At 40.9% G+C, this 19,492-nt stretch overlaps 1 protein-coding gene across 1 annotated transcript; it reads right to left on the reverse strand.

Annotated features, from left to right (window-relative positions):
* Positions 1 to 2,228: 2,228 nt before the first annotated feature.
* On the reverse strand, positions 2,229 to 17,550 carry ankrd33ba (ankyrin repeat domain 33ba). Its single transcript, XM_069151173.1, has 6 exons — positions 16,994 to 17,550; positions 6,512 to 6,641; positions 6,004 to 6,144; positions 5,347 to 5,488; positions 4,500 to 4,698; positions 2,229 to 3,754 (listed from the first exon to the last, which is right to left on the reverse strand). Exons 1-6 carry the CDS (start codon positions 17,432 to 17,434, stop codon positions 3,209 to 3,211), a joined length of 1,599 nt encoding a protein of 532 aa, XP_069007274.1. The 5' UTR covers positions 17,435 to 17,550; the 3' UTR covers positions 2,229 to 3,208.
* Between the last annotated feature and the right edge of the window lie 1,942 nt (positions 17,551 to 19,492).

Here is a 19,492-nt window from a genome sequence, read left to right on the forward strand (position 1 = left end):
AAAAGATTACATTCAGTTCTTACTAAATCACAAAATTTTGAGGTATTAATTGTAACAATAAGGTTAATATTCTTGTTAATGTATTGTTTATATATTGAGCAGATCTTGGTAACACGACTAAATTCGCCTGAAAGGAATTACAGGATTGTAAATGTAATATTTATTATTTACTTGTTTAATTGTGTAGTGACAATGTAATAATTGCATCACATAAACTATTAAGATTTAGTATTAAATGTTAATCCAAAAATCATCGTGTAAATCATCACATAAGTATTGATCATTATTATTTGAGGAACATTTTTCAATTTAAAAGCAACCATAAATAACAGTATTAATTATGTGTTTCATGAACATATTTTATGATTTTCTTTTCTTGTAATTTTTGTTGTTTTATTTGACAGCAGTCATTTATATCTGTTGCAAAAAGAAGAACAAATTTGGCTCAAAGTCTTTGATAAAAGTCTTAAAGAGGCCACTTCTGAAACACAGTGAGGAAAATGTCTCATGGTGCCTTTAGCAAGAGCACTTTTATTATGTTAACGTGCACATAAACCTTCAGTAACGAGCTCCAAATAGCTTTATCCAATGAAGGAAAATCTGTTAGTTCAAACATACGTCATAGATGTACTGGACTCTTTCAACTCTGCAGAAAGCCTTAAGCGTTGTACAAAAGCCAACCAGCAGAGGTCACCAGTTCAGGATTCCCCCCCTCACGTTCACAGGTTTGACAGAAGCACTCAGTCAACGCTGATCTAGAATCAGGTCACCCTGTTTAAATCCCTGCCTACAGCATCACAGCATGACATAATAGCTGTCATACTGTCAGTGGATGATGCCCTGTTTATTTTCCCACATCTGAAAAATCAGTGAGAGATTTGGGTCGGCTGGGGGGAGGGCGAGGAGGGGAGGGGGGGCAGGGGAATCGCTGACCAAGCCCAGCTCTTCATAATCTCAGGTTACAATCTAAGCCAACTGCTGTTTAAGCTACAATGATGACCTAAATATTATCAGATGCATTCAGGGCTAATAGGTTTTGTAATAGTTTTTTGTTTTTTTTTGGAAGTGGGGTGGGCGAGGGGGGGGGGGGGGGCAAGGGAATCGCTGACCAAGCCCGCGGCTCTTCATAATCTCAGGCTACAATCTAAGACAACAGCTGTTTAAGCTACAATGATGACCTAAATATTATCAGCTGCATTCAGGGCTAATAGGTTTTGTCTCTCTGACACACATACACACACCACACTCTGCATTCTGTTTGAGTGAAAGCAAGAAATGTAACGAAACTGTCAAAGCATAAATACCACAGTCCTGTGCAGAGTTCAATAGTTTATCATAATTATAATCATATAATGTATCTAAAAGTACCTGAATGTCATCCTGTATTTATTCTGTATATGTCAGTAAACCTTAGATGGCTCTTAACAAACTGCAAACAGTAGTTGGCCAACGGATACTGCAGTGCCACATCACAAACATGTGCTTATGTTAATGTTAAATATGTTAATCCTGCAGCCATTTAGAGTTTTCCTCAGTGTGGAGTTCCGTAAATGTGCATTTTGCTCATCTTTTGTCACGTTCAAATGATTTCCTCTGGGCAGTATCTAAGCAGCTTGCCACTCTGAAGTCAATGAAGTTTATTTGAAGAAAACCATTTGGCTGTGCAGTGCCCTTGTAACCCCTTAGCAACTCATCACCATGTATATTAGACACACACTCTTGGATAGCACTTAAGCTGCAACCGCCACGAGGAGCTAGGACCATGAAATTGTGCTCTCAAAATTCCAGACAATGTTATATCACGTCTCTGCCCGCGGCGCTGTGTTTAAATCATGGTTATTTTTCACCCCATTATTTTCACTGTTTTAATGTTAAAACAGGAAACCGACCTCTTGCTCGATCATGGATCGGCTGTCTTTTTTTTTTTGTTGTTGTTATCAGAGGGTCCATATGTTACGGATTATCACTTTAATATTACTTGTGCTGTCACATTGGCTGCGGCTCACCCTGGTATCTCAGAACTTACATTCAATACTGAGCTCATATTTATTCTTACTAGATGAAACACATGGCCTCTGTGAAAATCAAGACGAAGAAAATCTATGATTTTCTTACTACGTCTCCAGCAGAACATGGCTGAGGCATTTGAAATAGAATAATTGATGTTTTAATATCATTAAAAGATTAATATACATTAGGCTTAATCACATTCACAGTCCAGTCACTGTTAGCAGAAGTGTTTATTTCGTTCGCGTCATCATCCATACCCTGTGTACACCGAACACACTTATCTCACTCATTGCATGATAGTTTACCTCTCATAGAATCAGGGTGAATCTGTTTAGTTTTGCAATGTAAACATTTGGGGAATATTTTGAACTTTCTTTCAACCTGGTAGAAATGACTCTACAGTTCCATGTTCGTCTCAAACATTAAGACTTGAAAACATGCTTGTTTACATATTAGTGTGGAAAAAGTATATATTGAATACAAAAAATAAAGTTTGTCATCCAAAAGCATTAAAATCTAATATAAAATACAGATGCAAAATACATTCAGGGTTTCTCGATTTAAAGCAAGATAAAAAGCATCTAAAAATATTGCTGGCAAATGTCATTAGATTCTATACAGAGCTCATGTTTCGCTTTCTCAGCCAATATGAAAAGCTCGTGAGTATTTCTCACTGAATATTTTAAAGTCGTTATTCAATATTGCTTCCACTTTTTAGGCAAAAAGATGAACACATGTCTGCTTTGGTCAAAGTCTGAAAGAATGTGTGGCATGAAGTGTCTTCTACAAAAAACACTGCTGTAATTAGCACCCGAAGCATAACAAAATATAGACCTGGCCATCTAATAAAAAGCAATAAATATTAAAAAAAAATAAATTAGCCAAAAACATTTCAAGTATCAAATCCCCTGGGAATTCGCTGTTTGTATTTACAAAGGACACTGAGCACTGTGCCCTTCTAAATGTTGTCAGAATAGTGGCAGCCATGTTTAAGGGGCCGGTCAGCTTTTGTAAAACTGAGCAGACAAAAGCAACTTTCAGTTTTCTGTCATTTAGGAACACTGTTGGTAATTCTCGGCTCACTGTAACCACGTATATTGTTAGAAAACATTAAAGCCAAATATGTCTGACTTTGTGGCCCGTATAGTTTTCATTTTTTTGGAGGTTAGTGTACATGACTTCCTCTGAGGTAATGATATTATTTCCTTTTCCCAGCAGCAATGTGTCTCTTGGTTACAGCCTCCAGCCTCCTCCTCTCAGCATCCTCGGCTTTCCTCCTTTCTTCTTTTAGCTCCTTGTACCGCCACTTTGGTATCTGCAGCAGGTGCTCCCCTCCATCTTTGGCGCTGCTCTTCCTCCGAATCTGTTCTGGTTCATAGGTGGGTGTCGGGGCCTTGGACACCCTGACTTTGGGGATGCTGAAGCCGGGCCTGACGCTGCTCCTCCTCAGCACCATGTGCATGGGCAGCAGGCTGGTCCTCCGCAGCTCCATGGCTTCGTTGTAAGCAGCAATGCCCAGACTTGAGCTCCTGTGTCTCGGCATCAGGCTCTGGGCCTGAAGGCTGGCCCGGCGGTCTCCTGATTTCTTGGCCACCAGCATGACCCGAGAGTTCTGGAAGAGTTTGAGGTGGCTGTCCACCCTGCTGGGGTTGATGGAGCAGAGCTCCTTGGAGCGCTGCTGGCGGACGATCTCAGGGACGGCATAGCAACGTTTTCCCACACTTGGAGGACTGTCAGGGCACACCTGAAGGGAAACCAGGTTGTTATCAGGAGTTATAATATCAGCTGTATTATACAGGCTATAGTAGTATAATACTGGTAGCAGTGCAGTAGCTCCAGAAGTGATAATTCCTGATGATCTCTCAACAAAAAGCATCAATCGTTTTTTGTTTTTGTTTTCTGTGTTGCACTACTGCTAATCTTGTATGAATAACGTGCTTATCAGATGAGGCTGGCGTTAATTGTAACCATTAATTATTCAGAATTAATCCCAAAAAACACAGAATTTGATGGAATAAAAGATAAATTAGAGCCACATTTATTATCACAATATTATCATCAGTTCATTTGCACATCAGTTCTATTACAAACACTGACAGAACTGGATTATCCTTCTACTTGATAACCTCAAAAACGGAAACTTTAAATCTGTGGAAGGCGACTTTCATTTGACACGAGAATGTTTGGCTTCATCTGAAGATAAGAAAAAGAGTTCTGATATCTCCAACTATGCTGAGTGTGAGCAGACAGCAGGAGAAATAATGCAGAGGAGAGCAACTTTAAAGACTCTCTTCACCTTCAAAGTGCTTCCTCATCACAAACAGTAGTTATTCCCATTGCTCCACTTTATCTTGGTTTATGGGTATAATGTTGTTGTGAGGGAGTAAGTGAAGGACATGCTGTTAGGGTAGATGTACAGACTGTTCAATGCTGATTAATGTACAAATAAATACTGCAGAACAAACAGATTCCAGAGCCGAATTACTCACTGTGTGGCATGCGATGGCAATGAAAGGGCTCCTCATGGCAGTTGTGATGGAAACCATGTGGTCAATAACGCCTTCATCCTCAGGGTTGGTGACATTGGCCATGCTGAAGACGGTCCGCACAGTGTCGGTCAGGCGCTTTATACAGTCACGCGGCTCCTGGGCTTTGGTCACCAGCGATGCCAGCGGGGGCCACTCCAGACTGGGAGAGCAAGTTTCAGTAAAGTCATAACTTCTCTCAACGCTACTTTTATGTTGTGTTTTTGTGTTATTTGATGAATGTTTAACTTTGTATGTTCTTTGATATATGTTGACCTTGTGTTGCACGTTTAAATCCCCGCCTCTGGCAAAAAGCAAAAAGAGCAGTCAATCTGTCAGGCAAGTCTCGAAACGCTGGCGATGAGATGATTTGCACGCAGCTACATAGCTACGAGGTCAGTCAGGATTATTTATTTTCTACATAGCCGGGTGTCAGGGGGTTGACGATGTTCATCAGACATCTCCTCGAGATGCTGGTTTGTGTAGATGCTCAGGCAAAGCGTCAAAAAAAAAAAAAGGACTTGTAAAAGCACTCAGTGCCTCGAAGCAAAAGGTTCATGAGTTCATTGCACATCCGTGTCAAATTAAATTAAACTGGAAACAAGGCAGTATGACTAAATCATTATTTGGGGTCATGCAGTGTCACTAACAGAGTCAGCAATGTATAGTTTATGATGTATTTTATGATGTATTTTATGATGTATTTTTTTTTGTAAATCAGCCGGCCTTTCATCTACTTACCTACCTAACACATTTTAGAAAATACTACTGAGATATTGCTCATGATAGACAGACATGCTGTGAGTTGTACCTGTATGTATCACGGTACTGGAGTGGACAGGGCCGCGCCATCAGACGTGTCATCACCCACGCAGTTTCATAGCGGCCCGTGAACAAGGCCCACTCCCTGGCAGTGAAGTGGCGGCCACAGTCCTTCGCATTCAGGGCAGCTCCTAGTGGACACAAGGAAGGAAGGGCAAGTTGAATTTCTCAGTGGACAGACAAAGCAGAAAATGAGCGCACAGAGATGTAGGCTAAGATGTAAGAAGGTGGGAACAGAAAGAGTCGATGTCAGTCAAATGCTGCTTCCTGTCTCGGTGTGCTCAAGACAACTCGTGTACTCAACTCCACCCTTTGTACAGCTCTCACAGGGCAGTCAAGAGAAGAGTTAAGAGACACTGACAACGAAACCTCCTCCTTTGATGATTTGGCATCAAATGTCTTCATTATTTTCATAATCATGACGAAAATAAAATAAATACAAAAAGTAATAATTGTCTAACCAGATCTAGATCCGACCCAAACTCTCCATTTGTCCACCATATTTCTGGAAGTTGGTTCTTTTGTGGTTATAAAAATTCAGATATCAGCAAAACATTTCTGATACTTGTCATTTGTGTCTATGTATGAAACTTACACGTTCTTAATGACTGCAAAAGTGTTTAATTCAGGTTATGGTCTTCCTCACCTGCCATCATGAGCGAGCGCACACACTCCACCCTGCCCTGCATGGCAGCTTTCATCAGAGCGGTGAAGCCGTGGCAGTTTCTTCTCTCTATGTCCAACCCAGAGTAGTAGTTCAGCAGATAGTTGGTGATTGTTATGTGGCCTTTAACAACGGAGGAATAAAACGACACACAAGTCAAACACGGTCAAACTACATCACATTACTAGACTGCTTGTAAAAGAGTTTCCCAACATGCATTCACACTTGTTCACAACATTTTGAAGGGGAAAAGATCCACATCCATACAGCTGGTCAGACAAAATACTTCATGCAGACTTGTGCTCTTGATGCTGGTCTGTGTTCATCTGCGTCATCATTAGTGTCAAATTGCCTGTGTGTATATTTGTATTTGAATGTGCATGTGTCCAACAGGACTGTGGAGCAGCCTGTCACAGTGTGTGCGTGAGTGTGCGTGAGTGTGTGTGTGTGTGTGTGTGTGTGTGTGTGTGTGTGTGTGTGTGTGTGTTACCTGCTTGTGCAGCAGTGATGAGAGCTGTGTTTCCTTCGCTGTCCTGCCAGTTGACATCCATGTGGGGACACTGAGACAGCGCTATGACGACGTCCACGTAGCCTTGGTAACATGCAACCAACAGCCCTATCTGAGACAAAAAGAAGTGACAGGGCAGGAAGAGGATAGGGAACGGTTTCGAGAGGAGGGAAAGGGGGGGGAAATGTGTAAAGTTAGAATCAGCAAAAATGCAAAGGTAGGAGAAAAAAATGGAGGTGAAGCAAAAGTGCAGTAAAAGTGCTGACATATAAGAAGCGTTATTAAGAAAAATGCGATCAAGTCGGTGTCAGAAGGAATCCACAAGACCAGTCGACCTTTATGCAACTTCCAAAACTAATATCTGTGATCAAACATGACATCTGTTGTGTTTTCATTGAGAAACCTTGAACTATAAAAAAAAAATTAAAAAAATAAGCTGTCTCCCCCTGTCTGATGTTGTTGTGTACTTTAGTGTGGATGTGTTTTTGCGCCTCTGTCTGTTCATGCCAGAATAGGCAGCCTTTTATATATGTGTGTGGACAAATGTGAGTGTTGATTTATGGGACTTTGGGAGTGTGTGCGAGCCTGGAAAACTCCTGTAAAAGTTGTGTGCTTTCCGGAAGGCGCACAACTTCCTCAGCCAAGACAAACAAGTCTAACCACCGGAGCGAGTAGAATTCAGGAACACAGAGCTCTCAATTGACTTATCATAAAGGCAGCGTGTTTATACATTTATACATGAAATATTTCTATCTGTGAGGAATATCTTTTATTAGATGGGTCACAGCATATAAATTTGTATTGCGTGTTTTCAGATGTTTTCAGTAAATGTATGTAAAAAATGCAGGTAACGTGAAGGGAATTAATTTGATCAACATGATGACATAAAATGATTTTATTTGAAATTACTTAGAACTTGAAAGAACAACATGTGACAGTATAAAAAAAATGTAATACATAAAAACCTTTCGTTCTCCAGAGCGTGTATTGTATACGTGCAATTTATTTAGCGTTTAATGCTCAACTGGAATTGAAGAAAATACACAATATGCTTTATTAAAAAAATACCACGTTTTTGTTACTTCATGCAACAGAAAGGAACAGTAAGAGCACACAAAAAAAGTTATCTCTCGTTACTCAGGCGTAGTTTGCGAAGTGTAATTGGTGAGGCTGTAAGTTATGGGGAAAACAGCATGTTCATGATGGTCTGTTAATTTGCAAGCTGGCGGACACCTACCGGGAGTCCAAATGAATGCTTTATTAAAACCAGGTGTGCTGGAGAGGTCAACCAATCAGACCTCCTACATGTCAGAACACACAGCCGGTGCATGCATCAGCTGCAAGATATGTTTAGATTCTACACAGCTGCTGGCTGAGTAATCAAGAAATATTGTAGACCTTTTTACTTTTACTTCAATAACAGGAAGATTTCTCACTGCACTTACGGCTCTTCATATTGGTAGCGTTTAAACATTTTAATGGATTGCAAGGAATGAATTCTGTGGAATTTAATCAAATATGCTAAACTAGAACATGGTCAATAAACAGCAGCATAACTTGAGCACCATGTCTTTAAAGTACAACAAACTCTGATGACCTGCAGCTAACGACATGGTGATTGAAACACTGACTTGACTGCAGAATGTGTCAGTGTATAGAGACATGGTGGTGTTTTAAACTTCTTGAATATCAAATCTGGGCCATATTAGCTCAAACTTTTCCAGGAAGAATAAAATATTATACTGTTTTGGTAAATTGTCAGAATGTCTTCCACATTTAATATTCCTTGAGCAAACTTGAGTCATGAGCCTGCTTCAATAACACGATGTGAGAGCACTCATAAAATTGTTTCTTTGCACCACTTGGAACGATAAGTTTTTAATCTTCTTATCCAAGCACTCTGTCATTGCTAAATTATTCTTCAAACTACATGGTATGATTAAAGGTGGAGTCTGGCTGAAATTAATAGACATAATAACGATCGAGCACAGATACAGATAAGGCCCGAAGGTTTATAGAAAACTCACAAAATGCATGCAAGTGGTGCTTGCTCCCCATATTCACTGCTGAGAAACTCTGCCTCTCTGAAATACTCTTTTTTTTTTTTTATACCCAATCATGTTACTGATCTGTTGTGAATTAACCTAATTAGTTGTGAGATGTTCGACGAGCTGTTTTTTTTTTTGCGTTACACAACGTTTGTTGCCTTTACCTGACATTTTTTAAGACGTGTGGCCGGCATCAAATTCAACAAATAAAATACAATTTCACAGTTTCACATTTGTGTTGTCTTTGTGATTAAATATGGGTATATGTGATTTGCAAATCATTGCATTCTGTTTTTATTTACATTTTTACACATCGTCGCAACGTTTTGGGAAACAGGGTTGTAGATACATCTTACGTAGATGATCAAGTTGCAGAATATTTCAGTTCTTCTTAATTTAACCAGTATCAAGAGTATCCCTTCGTTCTGAATCTCATACTATTTCTTTTTTACTTTTAGTACCCTATAAAGCATGTACTTGTATGCATGTACAAGCACGCTCCCTTTGAATGCCTACTCTTTTTGTTCTCCTTCTTCCTTTTGCGGGCGGCGCATTAGTGCCACCAACTCTCAACAAGGCTCAGTCAATGTGACGTAACGTACACAGAGGATTGTGGGTAACAGCAGCCAGAGTAGCATGCTGGCCTACATACTGCAAAATATGATCGGATGTAGTAGGACATCCTGGTACTTTTCGCATACTATGTTCAACATACTATGTATTGGGACATCACTAAATCTTTTTCTGGCATACTAAATAGTATGGTAGTATGGATATTGGAACAGAAAGTCTTTGTTCCTCTTTTTGTCAAAGTGTCGGTGGGATTGCCTCAACACTGCCTTTTATTTATATTAGGCTGAACACAGTTTCCTATTAAATTACATCACCTAAGCTTTCGGTTTAGTGTACTTCGAGGCTCTGTTAAACTGCCTTAGAGAATTTACAGGACATATACTTTAGATGTGGTTTCACCTGGAATCCAAACTGAACTCAAACTAAAACACAACCATGCTGTCAGCCAACTGGAGATGTAGTCACACCAACATTGTCAGCCCTGAGGGAAAATGTGGACAAAGTTGCGGAGTAGCTGCTGGATTGTCAGGAAGAAGTTCACTAACACTGGCACAGCTTCAGGTAGCTCTTTCTGCTTTGACACTCACACGTAGACCTTGTCTATGTCTCTCTCATACTTTCTCGCGTACACAGACACAACACAATTCTTGGCAAGCTTCCAGCCGTGCTGTGATGTGCTTTAGTAGCGTGCCTTGCAGCATGTCTGGAGCAATCTCCGTCGCCTGTTTTCCCTGTGAACTTTTCTTGCCCACATGCACAAACACACACCAGCATTTAACTTCTTTGTTTTACCGTTTCCTCCAGACAACTTCTACTCAGCACATTCCTACCAAACACTAGGGGAAATATTTTACACCTATTGTGCTCTCTGATATTGAAGGGCTTTACTAGTGGCTGCAGGCAATGTGGGAGACTGAAGAATCTGCACCAGCAAAATGCCCACTCACAAGTACATGGATTAAAAAAAAGCCAATCCTGTGCTTCAAAACACTTAATGGCTATTTCTGGGGTCCGAGGGATATAAATAACAGCACCTTGCAGATCAACAATCCTAAAACAATCAAGAGAGCGACTTCCAGGAATGGATGAGTGTGTGTCCAGTGCAAAAATAAAACACAGTAGGGCGTGACATAGTTGTAAATCCTCACCAATGTTTTTTTTGGGGGGATTATGTATTTTGTATCAAGGCAAAATGCAAATGCAGATCATTTAAAACTTTTATGACTTTCTGAGGATGGACATCGACATACTGTATGTCCTCCCTGACTGTAATCTCTCTTGTTTCATTACACTGGATTGTATAAGTAAACACAGACTTAAACGTCCTTATGATGGAAGTGCAGTGTCCTTGAATATTTATTCTGCAATTGCTTACTATAAAGTATAAAGTAGTATGCACTGGATGTGTTTGAACTCAAACCAAAATAGTGTTACTTTTCTGTGCACGTCAGAGTATTGACACTGAAAGATGCTCTTCGAAGTTAAGATGACATAAATGTAACACGGGCAGGTAGCTATTTCTTTAACTCGCCTATGTTCGATTATTAATCGCTCCCACCTTGTGCTCTTTTCTCTTTGTCTCTCTTCAGGTGTTTCTGATCTGTGATGAGTGGATGGCCCCACACACCTACTCTATATAATGGAGGTTTGAAAAGCAGGAGCACTCACTCTTCTTTGTGAGGCAGCCCTGTGATGTGTTGCTTTTTTATTTGTAGGGCACTTTGTTTTGAGGACGGAGGCTTGGTAGTTCTTTTTTTGGGGTTTTGAGGTTGTTGGTTTTTTTTTTAGTTTCCCTAGTTTCCCAGTCTTGGCTAGTTTAGAGGGGGGGAGAGGGGGTGGGTTTCTAGGTCTGAGGGCCCAAAGGAAGCTGGTCGGCCCAGACTCTTCCCATCTTTTTTCTTCTTTTTTTTTTTTTTCCCCAGCCTCCAGACTCATGCTTTCAATTTTGCCTTGAAATTAAATTATTTTTGCCTTACTGTTCTCTGAGTATGGAGAACTCTTTACATGTTTGTGGTCACAAAGTTGAGCCAATTTATGTTTTGTGGCCACAACACGTACAAACCTGAGGCATTCCTGTTGTTTGCCATGGCTATCTAACATGATGGCAAGTCAAGTTGTCTCTACCTTTCTAACATGCAACATTTTAGACTCCTCATACTACAAAATGTATATTCTGCTGGAAGCTAGCAGGCCTGTGTTAGCACTGATGTCAAACACATGTGACTTTTGAACATAATCAGTGATGCTGGCAAGTACCTGCACACCGTTGTTGTCATCATACTGCAGTCTATAAATGTGTTCACGTGTAATGATGGGCACCAAACTGGTTCATATCTTTTGATTGCAATAATGTGTTTCAAACCGGAGAAGAAGAATATTCCACGTAAATGAATTAGCCTGTGGAAAACCAAACTATCTTTTTGTTTTTTGTTTTTTGTGCTCCAAATAATTCAATGTCAGCTGGTATCAGAAATTCTCAGGAGACCTCCAATATAGGGGATTCTGTCACATAAAAACAACAAATGAAATGAAGATGTACCTTAACAATGGCAACCTTGACCAAACGTATGCACAAGTCATGACAAAATTAAGTGATGTATGCAGAGCTCTTGGCAAAAATTAATTTCAGTTGAACTAAAATTTGTTTGCATAAGGTTAGTGGTCCTGATGAACACAAAACCACGCAAATTCTGGAATGGACTTATTATTAGCCTGCCGAGATAGAGAGACACGGACAAACACACACACTCTGTAATCTGGGGAATATCCAGAGCTAGGAATAGAAAGGCTTAGCCTTATCAGTCAGAGAGACAGAGAGCGCGGGGGGGGGGGGACACGCAACTGTATCTACAGTTAATTCTCTAAAAACGGTCTCCAAAGAGGATGACACAATACCCAGTGTAACCCTTAAAATTCCTTAACACTAAAAAAAAATAGATGTCTGCTAGACAATGTAAAAAGTGAGTGAATGGTGCCTGGTGTGTTGTTTTCTTTGGTAACTCCACGCCTCACCCCCTTGCTCTCTCCCTCTCACCTGTGCCTCATGTGGGACAACCACACCTGCTGGCCTTCAAGTCATCACCACTGCTCTATGGAGGTAATTCTCTTCTGTTGTGCAGTCCTGGGTGTCGATGGGCCACACATCTAGACATTTAGTTATAAATCTACCTACCAGCCAGCTCGATTGTCCGTTGGCCTGCCCGCCCCCCCTAAGTTTTGCCTCATACCTGTTCTCCAGCATTATAGGCCGCCTGCTTGTCCTGTGTCTGCATTTGGGTTCGCCCTTGGTGAATGACACCTTGAATGCCCTTCTGCCGCTGGAGGAAAACGTAACAACTTCTAACAAGCAGCAGTTTAAAAAGCATTATCAGATCAAACAAAACAAACAGGATGGCATCCAAAACGAGTAGAAACATGCTTAAAAGCCTGCTCTGGTATTGTCCTTTTTACACTTAAGAAACCAAGAGGCTGCTGTCCTTGTTGCGTTCTGTGTCCGACAAAAGGATTTACCCACTTTTTTTTTCTTTTTTTTTCTCAAATGAAGTACGACAGAACCTAAATCCTGCCAGACAATTTCTGCAGCCTAAACCAAGAATAAATGTTGCAACTTTCTACTCAGAAACAAGCACGTGCGCACACATGCAGTGAAACACACTCAGATCGCCCTCAATAACATACATTAGAGGTGCCACTGACGTGGATGTACTGGGCCATGTTTCTGTCAATATCCTCCCTGCTGGATGTCTCTCTGTCTGCAGCTGAGCGTTCACATGGCTATATCAAATCAGATGTGTATGATTGTCACTTTGATTTTTCCACCCATCTGTATTTGCTAACATCATTGGACTTTCTACCATCTGCAGTGCCAAAATTCTCTATGCGCCTATGCCTCATTTAGTTTATCTGCCTTTTGGCCTGTTGGTCGATCCGTGTGACGGTCAGCTGCTCTTTCTGTTTTGTCAGACGTGCTGCGGTTGACATCATTGGCTGTGGCCTCAACAGGCACGACTGAAACATACTGTATCTTTCCTGATTTGTCACCTGATCCCAACTTATTTGGAAAATTTGATTGTGTTCTAAAGGAGGGTGTGTGTGTGTGATGGAGAGAGAGGTAACAGTCAGGCTTGTGGCCTGATTTAAGCCTGTGTGTGTGTGTGTGTGTGTGTGTGTGTGTGTGTGTGTGTGTGTGTGTGTGTGTGTCTCAACTTCTCCAATTGACCGCAAGGAGAACACCGAACACACTATTGTAAACGGGGTCAGATGTGCCTAAAGACATTGATATATTAAATTGATACATGAGATTAACACGCACGTCCTGCAGACTGAAGCGATAACCCTAATGTTAACTGACATTAATGAATTAATGACTTGGGTTCATCTTTTACTTTTTACATCAGAAAGCCAATAGTTGGTTGACATGTCCTCTATCACATCAGCCATTCAAATCAAAATGATGAGAATATAATCTGACTGCGACAGCATAGAAAATTACTTTTCTGTAATCATACTGTATACTAGGAGAATTAAATCCTCATACTTGCCCGTGACCCACATTAGTATTTAGGCTGTGTTTAGTTGAAACATGGACTACTTCACCCTTTCTTGTGAGGGCACACTGGACAGACTGTCTGTTTATGTCAATAAATGGTTAGCTATTGTACTGACATTATGAATCCAGTTAATCACGTTTCAAAATCTGCAAAGTCTGATGTGAGAAAACATGGGATTGCAACAACATCCGAACAAGGCCTATCAAACAGACTGGGGGGGGGGGGGATTCAAAAGTTGTGACTGATGTTTTGTGACACTAATCTTTATCATATAAATATACAAAATAAGATAAACCCTCCCCTGAGCCACACATTATTATCAGGTTACTACAAAACATTTACTAAAACTGTAGTGTTGAAGTGGACAGTGTTGGTTGTCAATCAAATTTCCTTTGCATTCGTAAAGGTCCTTTTTATCCAACATTTGTTCTGTCTTTCAACCACTGACTTGAATTTAATCTTCTGTGCCAGCAAACATTCACCTTGCTGAAGTACCTTTATGCAAAACAAAGAGCCACCTTCTGAGCTGCAATTCCACTGCTGAGCTTGACCGCTAACTTCCCCGCTGAAGGGAACCACAGTCAACAGAAACAACATTACATAAGAAAATGTGACTGAAGTGCTCGATATATCAGTGCATCAGTGATTTTACTAGTTTTTACTGTCAAAGAAATCTGCATTTAACTATTTTTACACAGCTGGAATAATGCCATATGTAATAAGCACATTAACAATACTATTAATATGCAGGGATTTTGACCCAACTGGTAATGTGGTTCCTTTGATTCCCAACACGAACAAATCATGATAATGTAAATGTCCCTATATACTGCTGATGTGTTAAAAGGGAAATGATGTGCATTCTTTACTTGGGTCATATCCAAGCCTGGGATGTGCTGTAACACCCTTCTTTGTCTTACATACCACTTTGTAAAGCCGTCTGCTATATTAGGATGTTGACATCTGTATCAGGATGTGTCTCCAATGGATGTGTTCCCTAACCTGTATTGTCTCGGAGTCTGTGCATATCCCATCGGCCCCCGAGGGCATGGCAAAGTAAATGGTGAATGCAAAAGCACACATCCTAGTTGTCTTGGCGAACACATACCTCTCTTTCTCTTCTCTCACTGCTACGCACTATACTCAAACATTAGTCTCAAACAAGTGCCTTTAAGACCCTTGACCTTTTTTTCTGTGGGGTTCTGTGCAGAATGTCTAAATATCACGAGGAGTCTATAAAACACACACTCTTACACAATCTGAAGTGCACATAATTAGGACCGATAATAATGGCGAAGAATAAGGGACATCTTGACACTATAAAAATGTCATTTTACTCTTCTTTTTTTTTTTTTTTTTCTTCCCATGCTCCCACCACTGATTATACATTGTACTTGCAAAGAAATAAGGAGAAAGAAGTGGTGAGACACGTGCGTGTTTGAATGAAAACAGGAGGTGAGATGTAAGAAGAGAAAATGGGGGTCGCTTCAAGGTCGGAGATGCAGATTTTTTTGGTATAAGGTCAGTTGTATGAAAACAATCCCAGACAAAGGTCAGTGAATAAAAACAGTCTCGTGCATCTACAAACAAAGCAGTGAAACTCCATCTTGTCCTCTAGAACTCGAGCTGCTGACAATAGAAAACTCTGCTTAGTATTTGGCTTCCTCCACATGTAAAGCTATAGACATTTGGATGCGTACTATGTGGTAATGGGCAAAAATGCTGGGTTGCCCGCAGTTGTTTGACAGGAGTGAAGTGATACATACACGAGGCATGAAGGGATATGTACACTAATTTTATCTGTAAATATAATCTGAGATACTTTTTAGCAGAAGCAGCTAATCTGACTCTTTCTTGACATCATACAGTTTTTGTGCCATTGTTTGATATTGGCAAACTCATATAATATGATATAATATGACGTCCCATGTGTCGTCATCTGGTACAACAGAAACTGAAACATCCCTATTGTGAAATGTATGGCTTTAATGCATCCTGGGTCATTAAACACAGGTTTTCTGTACAGAAGGACTTTAATTCCCAGACCTGCCTGACCCTTTAAAAAGGAACGTCTTTATGGGACATATATATTTTTTTCTGCTGTGATGTTACTCAATTCCAAAGAAGGGAATGTTTATTTGTTCAGCAATTTCCCTTACAAAACTGTACGTATGTTTTTATTGTGTCTCTTGAGAAGGTACATTTAATTAAGATTTCTGTAATAATAGAGTACCATGTAGCTCTGTATTTGGATCCCCATCAGCTTTCACCAAGCGGTCACTCATCTTCTCGGGGTCCACACAAAAATGGTAAACCAACAAACTACAATCTTGAGCTTTTAAATGAGGAGAGACTGATTCCACTTGGGTTAAAGTTGCACTAATTCCAGAGAGTTTCTGATTGGCCACAGTTTGTTTTGTTGGTCTGAATATGTCGAATTTATTTGACGATAACTTCACGCCTGCATGCTGCTTTATCCTTCCCACTCGCATCAGCAGCCATCTTAGAGTACAACATAAGACTGTTGAAATCGCTCACTGCCATCATCTCATTGGTATAAAATGTGTTTACCCACAGACTCACTACAAATTGAATCACTCCAAGACTAAGAAAAGGCACACACACACACACACACACACACACACACACACACACACACACACACACACACACTCAAACATACATATCGACCGCACACACAGGACGGTGTGTTCTTCTAACCACGAGAGATGTCAGTGGTTTTTAAGAGGCTGAGTTTGCTCACTGTCTCATAACTGATATCTGCCATCACATGTGTTCATGTGAAAAAGGTGATCAGAGATAAAGGTGAGAAAATAAACTGAACCAAGGAGGTATGGACAAAGACATACAAGAGATTTGAAATGTGGCATTTTCACTTGCAAACTGAAAATAGAGTAATCACTGCAAGTCACAGTCCCACACGTGAATGTATGACACACTGACTTCCATATGCCATAGTAAGTTAGAGATCCGACCAGATACTTTCTTAAGGCCTGGAAGGAGGGAAGTAAGTCACCATAGCAAGCTCAGGCTTCATTATTTCAATAGCTTTCCTTTTGAATCTGATGCTCTTTAAATTGACTTGTTGCACTGAATGGGAAAAAGATTAAACGATCTGGCTGAAGGTGTTTCTTAACTTCTCCATACATTATGTGCCCTAATATATTAAATCGGAGCCAATTCTTCAACTGAATTTGTCACACTACTCTATTTTGAGATGCACGTGTGTCAAGGCGAACTACTTTTATGAAGTTACTGAAAGTGCTCCATACCCTGTTATTCCTGTCGGTCTCCTTCATCTCTTCCTCCTTCACTCCATGTCTTATCATTATCCGGACGATAGCGGCGTTGTTGGTGCAGCACGCCTGGAAAAAGGACAGCGGCTCCGGGCTTTTCGGAGACGGGGTGCGCTCCGAGTCCGCGAACACATCGTCTGGTGGATAGAAGGAGTCGTCCGACACGATGCTCCGACAACCATCCAAGTCCTCAAAATCAACTTCCTCGAATTCATCATCGTCCTCCTCACTCGCGTCCTCGTCCTCATCCTCGCACGAGCCCAGGTAGTTTTCGTCCTCAGAGTTGGACAGGGGCTCCTCGGTTATGGTCGGGTGGACTTGCCCGAGGTTCCCCCCGACTTTTTGCTGCTGCTGGAGCTGTTTGACGCGGACAGACGAGGCGCCTCCTCCATCCCTGTCGTCCGTGATCAGCACCATCTAACCCCCGAGCCAAGGGCACTGTCCGCGGGGTCGAGTGCAGCCTGGCGCACGTCACGCATGGGACTGGCTGTCTCTCAGAGACAACAAACTACAGTCCCCCCCAAAAAAGTCACTCACATTACTTACAAGGGCCTGAATTTCACAAATTCCTTGATCTGTGCTGGCACACTAGTCGAACATGTTGCGCGTTTCGTTCGTCTACCCAACAGCCGTCTTTGGAGAGTTGTCGACGTTATGCACATCCGAGCCTTGAACGTCCCGCGGAGTGATAATCTGCTTTCGCGCGTCCTCAAAAAACGAAAGCCCGTTGAGTTGAAGTCACAGGTATCTGGTCTGGGAGCTCATGAATGACATACGACTTGGGTATTTCAAAAAAAGTGGAGCTCCAGCTGGAAGTAAAAGTGCTGCGTACACGAGCGTCCTATGTAGGGTGGAGAGAGACTCGAGCCTGTTAACCTCCAGTCACTTAATCCGATTAGACGCGACTGGGATCTCGCTCTCTCTCTCTCTCTCTCTCTACTTCTCTATCTCTCTAGCTTTATTCTGTCAATAAACAGTTTACTTGTAATATCCTCCCTTCCCATACTTTTAATCTTAAACCCGGAAACACTGCAAAAGGAAAAACCAGCCTTCTCGTGCCAGCCTATAATCAGTTATTTGATGTGAATGTCTACAAAGTATACTGTAGACAGATAAGGGACCAACCGACTTTCAGGCAGATTGTCTTCAAATGAAGTGATGCTCGTCATTAAAGTGATTGTGGCACATTTTCCCACGATCCTTTATATGATTCTGAGATCATTTATTTGAAAAACAGCCTTGGCACATTCTCAGCCCCTCACTCTCTCTTCCGCTCTCATTTCGTTGGCCACCAGCCAGTCCAGATAATAGAGACATAGATTGGCCTTCATTACTTGGCAATGAACCATGGAGAGGCTTGGCTTGTGTGTGTGCTTTTGGGTAACCAGTTTAATCACATAGAAAATTCATTCTAATTTGTAGAAAAATCATCCTGTGGTCAAAACCAAATGATCGACTTTGTGGGTTCAACCACAGAGATTTGTTATAGAAATGTGATTAAAACCTACGCCACAAAAAATAATATAGCCTGAACGTGAACCCCAAAATAGGGAGATATCTATTTAAAATCAATCAATTCAGCTTTAAAAAAAAAAAAAAAATGTGGGCCACCAAACCAACAGTATGTCACTGAAATGAATCAGCATTGATCTGAAGCATCAGAGTCTTTGAATGTGCAGGCTCTGTGGTTCATCTGTTAATTCGGACCTTACAACAAATATTCTATATGTGGTAAGGTAGCTCTTACAGGTCTTTATGGTGCACATTTGACCTCTACTTAATGTTAATAAAATATATTTTACATATTTTTGACATAGCCTTAAAATGTACAGAGATTATCCTTTTTTTTTCTTTTTTTTTTTTATCTCCGTAATTAAAAAAAACATCAGCTTGCTGACATCACCTGCTGTGGAAAAAAACAAGTGCATAGCAGTCCCAGTGTGTACCCATAATTATCATAGCTTTCATTTACACCCAGCTGGGAGCTCTGCTCTCCTGTGACTCTTCCATCTCTATGGTATCAGTCTGCTGCTGTGGTGACAGTCAGTGTTAGCACTTCCAGAGATATATATATGTGTAGTTTAACGTTCTGGTCAAGCCACATCAAGACTCAGGGACACATGAGTTGATAAACTAGAATTCCATATCTCCAGCTTTGATTTTAAAAGATCTCCAGTGACGTTAGGCTGAAAGATCACATTCATGTACAAAAAAACAAACATGAACCTGGTTTCAGCTCACTCATTTATCCACTTGATCTACTTGCATAGATTTCGAATCATGTTAACTCGCCACTGTAGAGAGACAGAGGCAGAAGGCTGAAAGCAACACTGTAATTACAAACGTGAGCTCTTGCCAATGAAATACAAATTGAACAAGGCTAAAGCTCAGATAGATAAAGCCTTGAGCAAAAAGGAAGAAAAAAAAAACCGCTCGGTGCAGGAAATTTTGTCAGTGACACTTCAAATCAGCATC

The sequence above is a fragment of the Embiotoca jacksoni genome, unplaced genomic scaffold (genome assembly GCF_022577435.1).
Source record: "Embiotoca jacksoni isolate LCO1_2020_lvr unplaced genomic scaffold, fEmbJac1.0.p SCAF_17, whole genome shotgun sequence".
Taxonomy (NCBI): Eukaryota; Metazoa; Chordata; class Actinopteri; family Embiotocidae; genus Embiotoca; species Embiotoca jacksoni.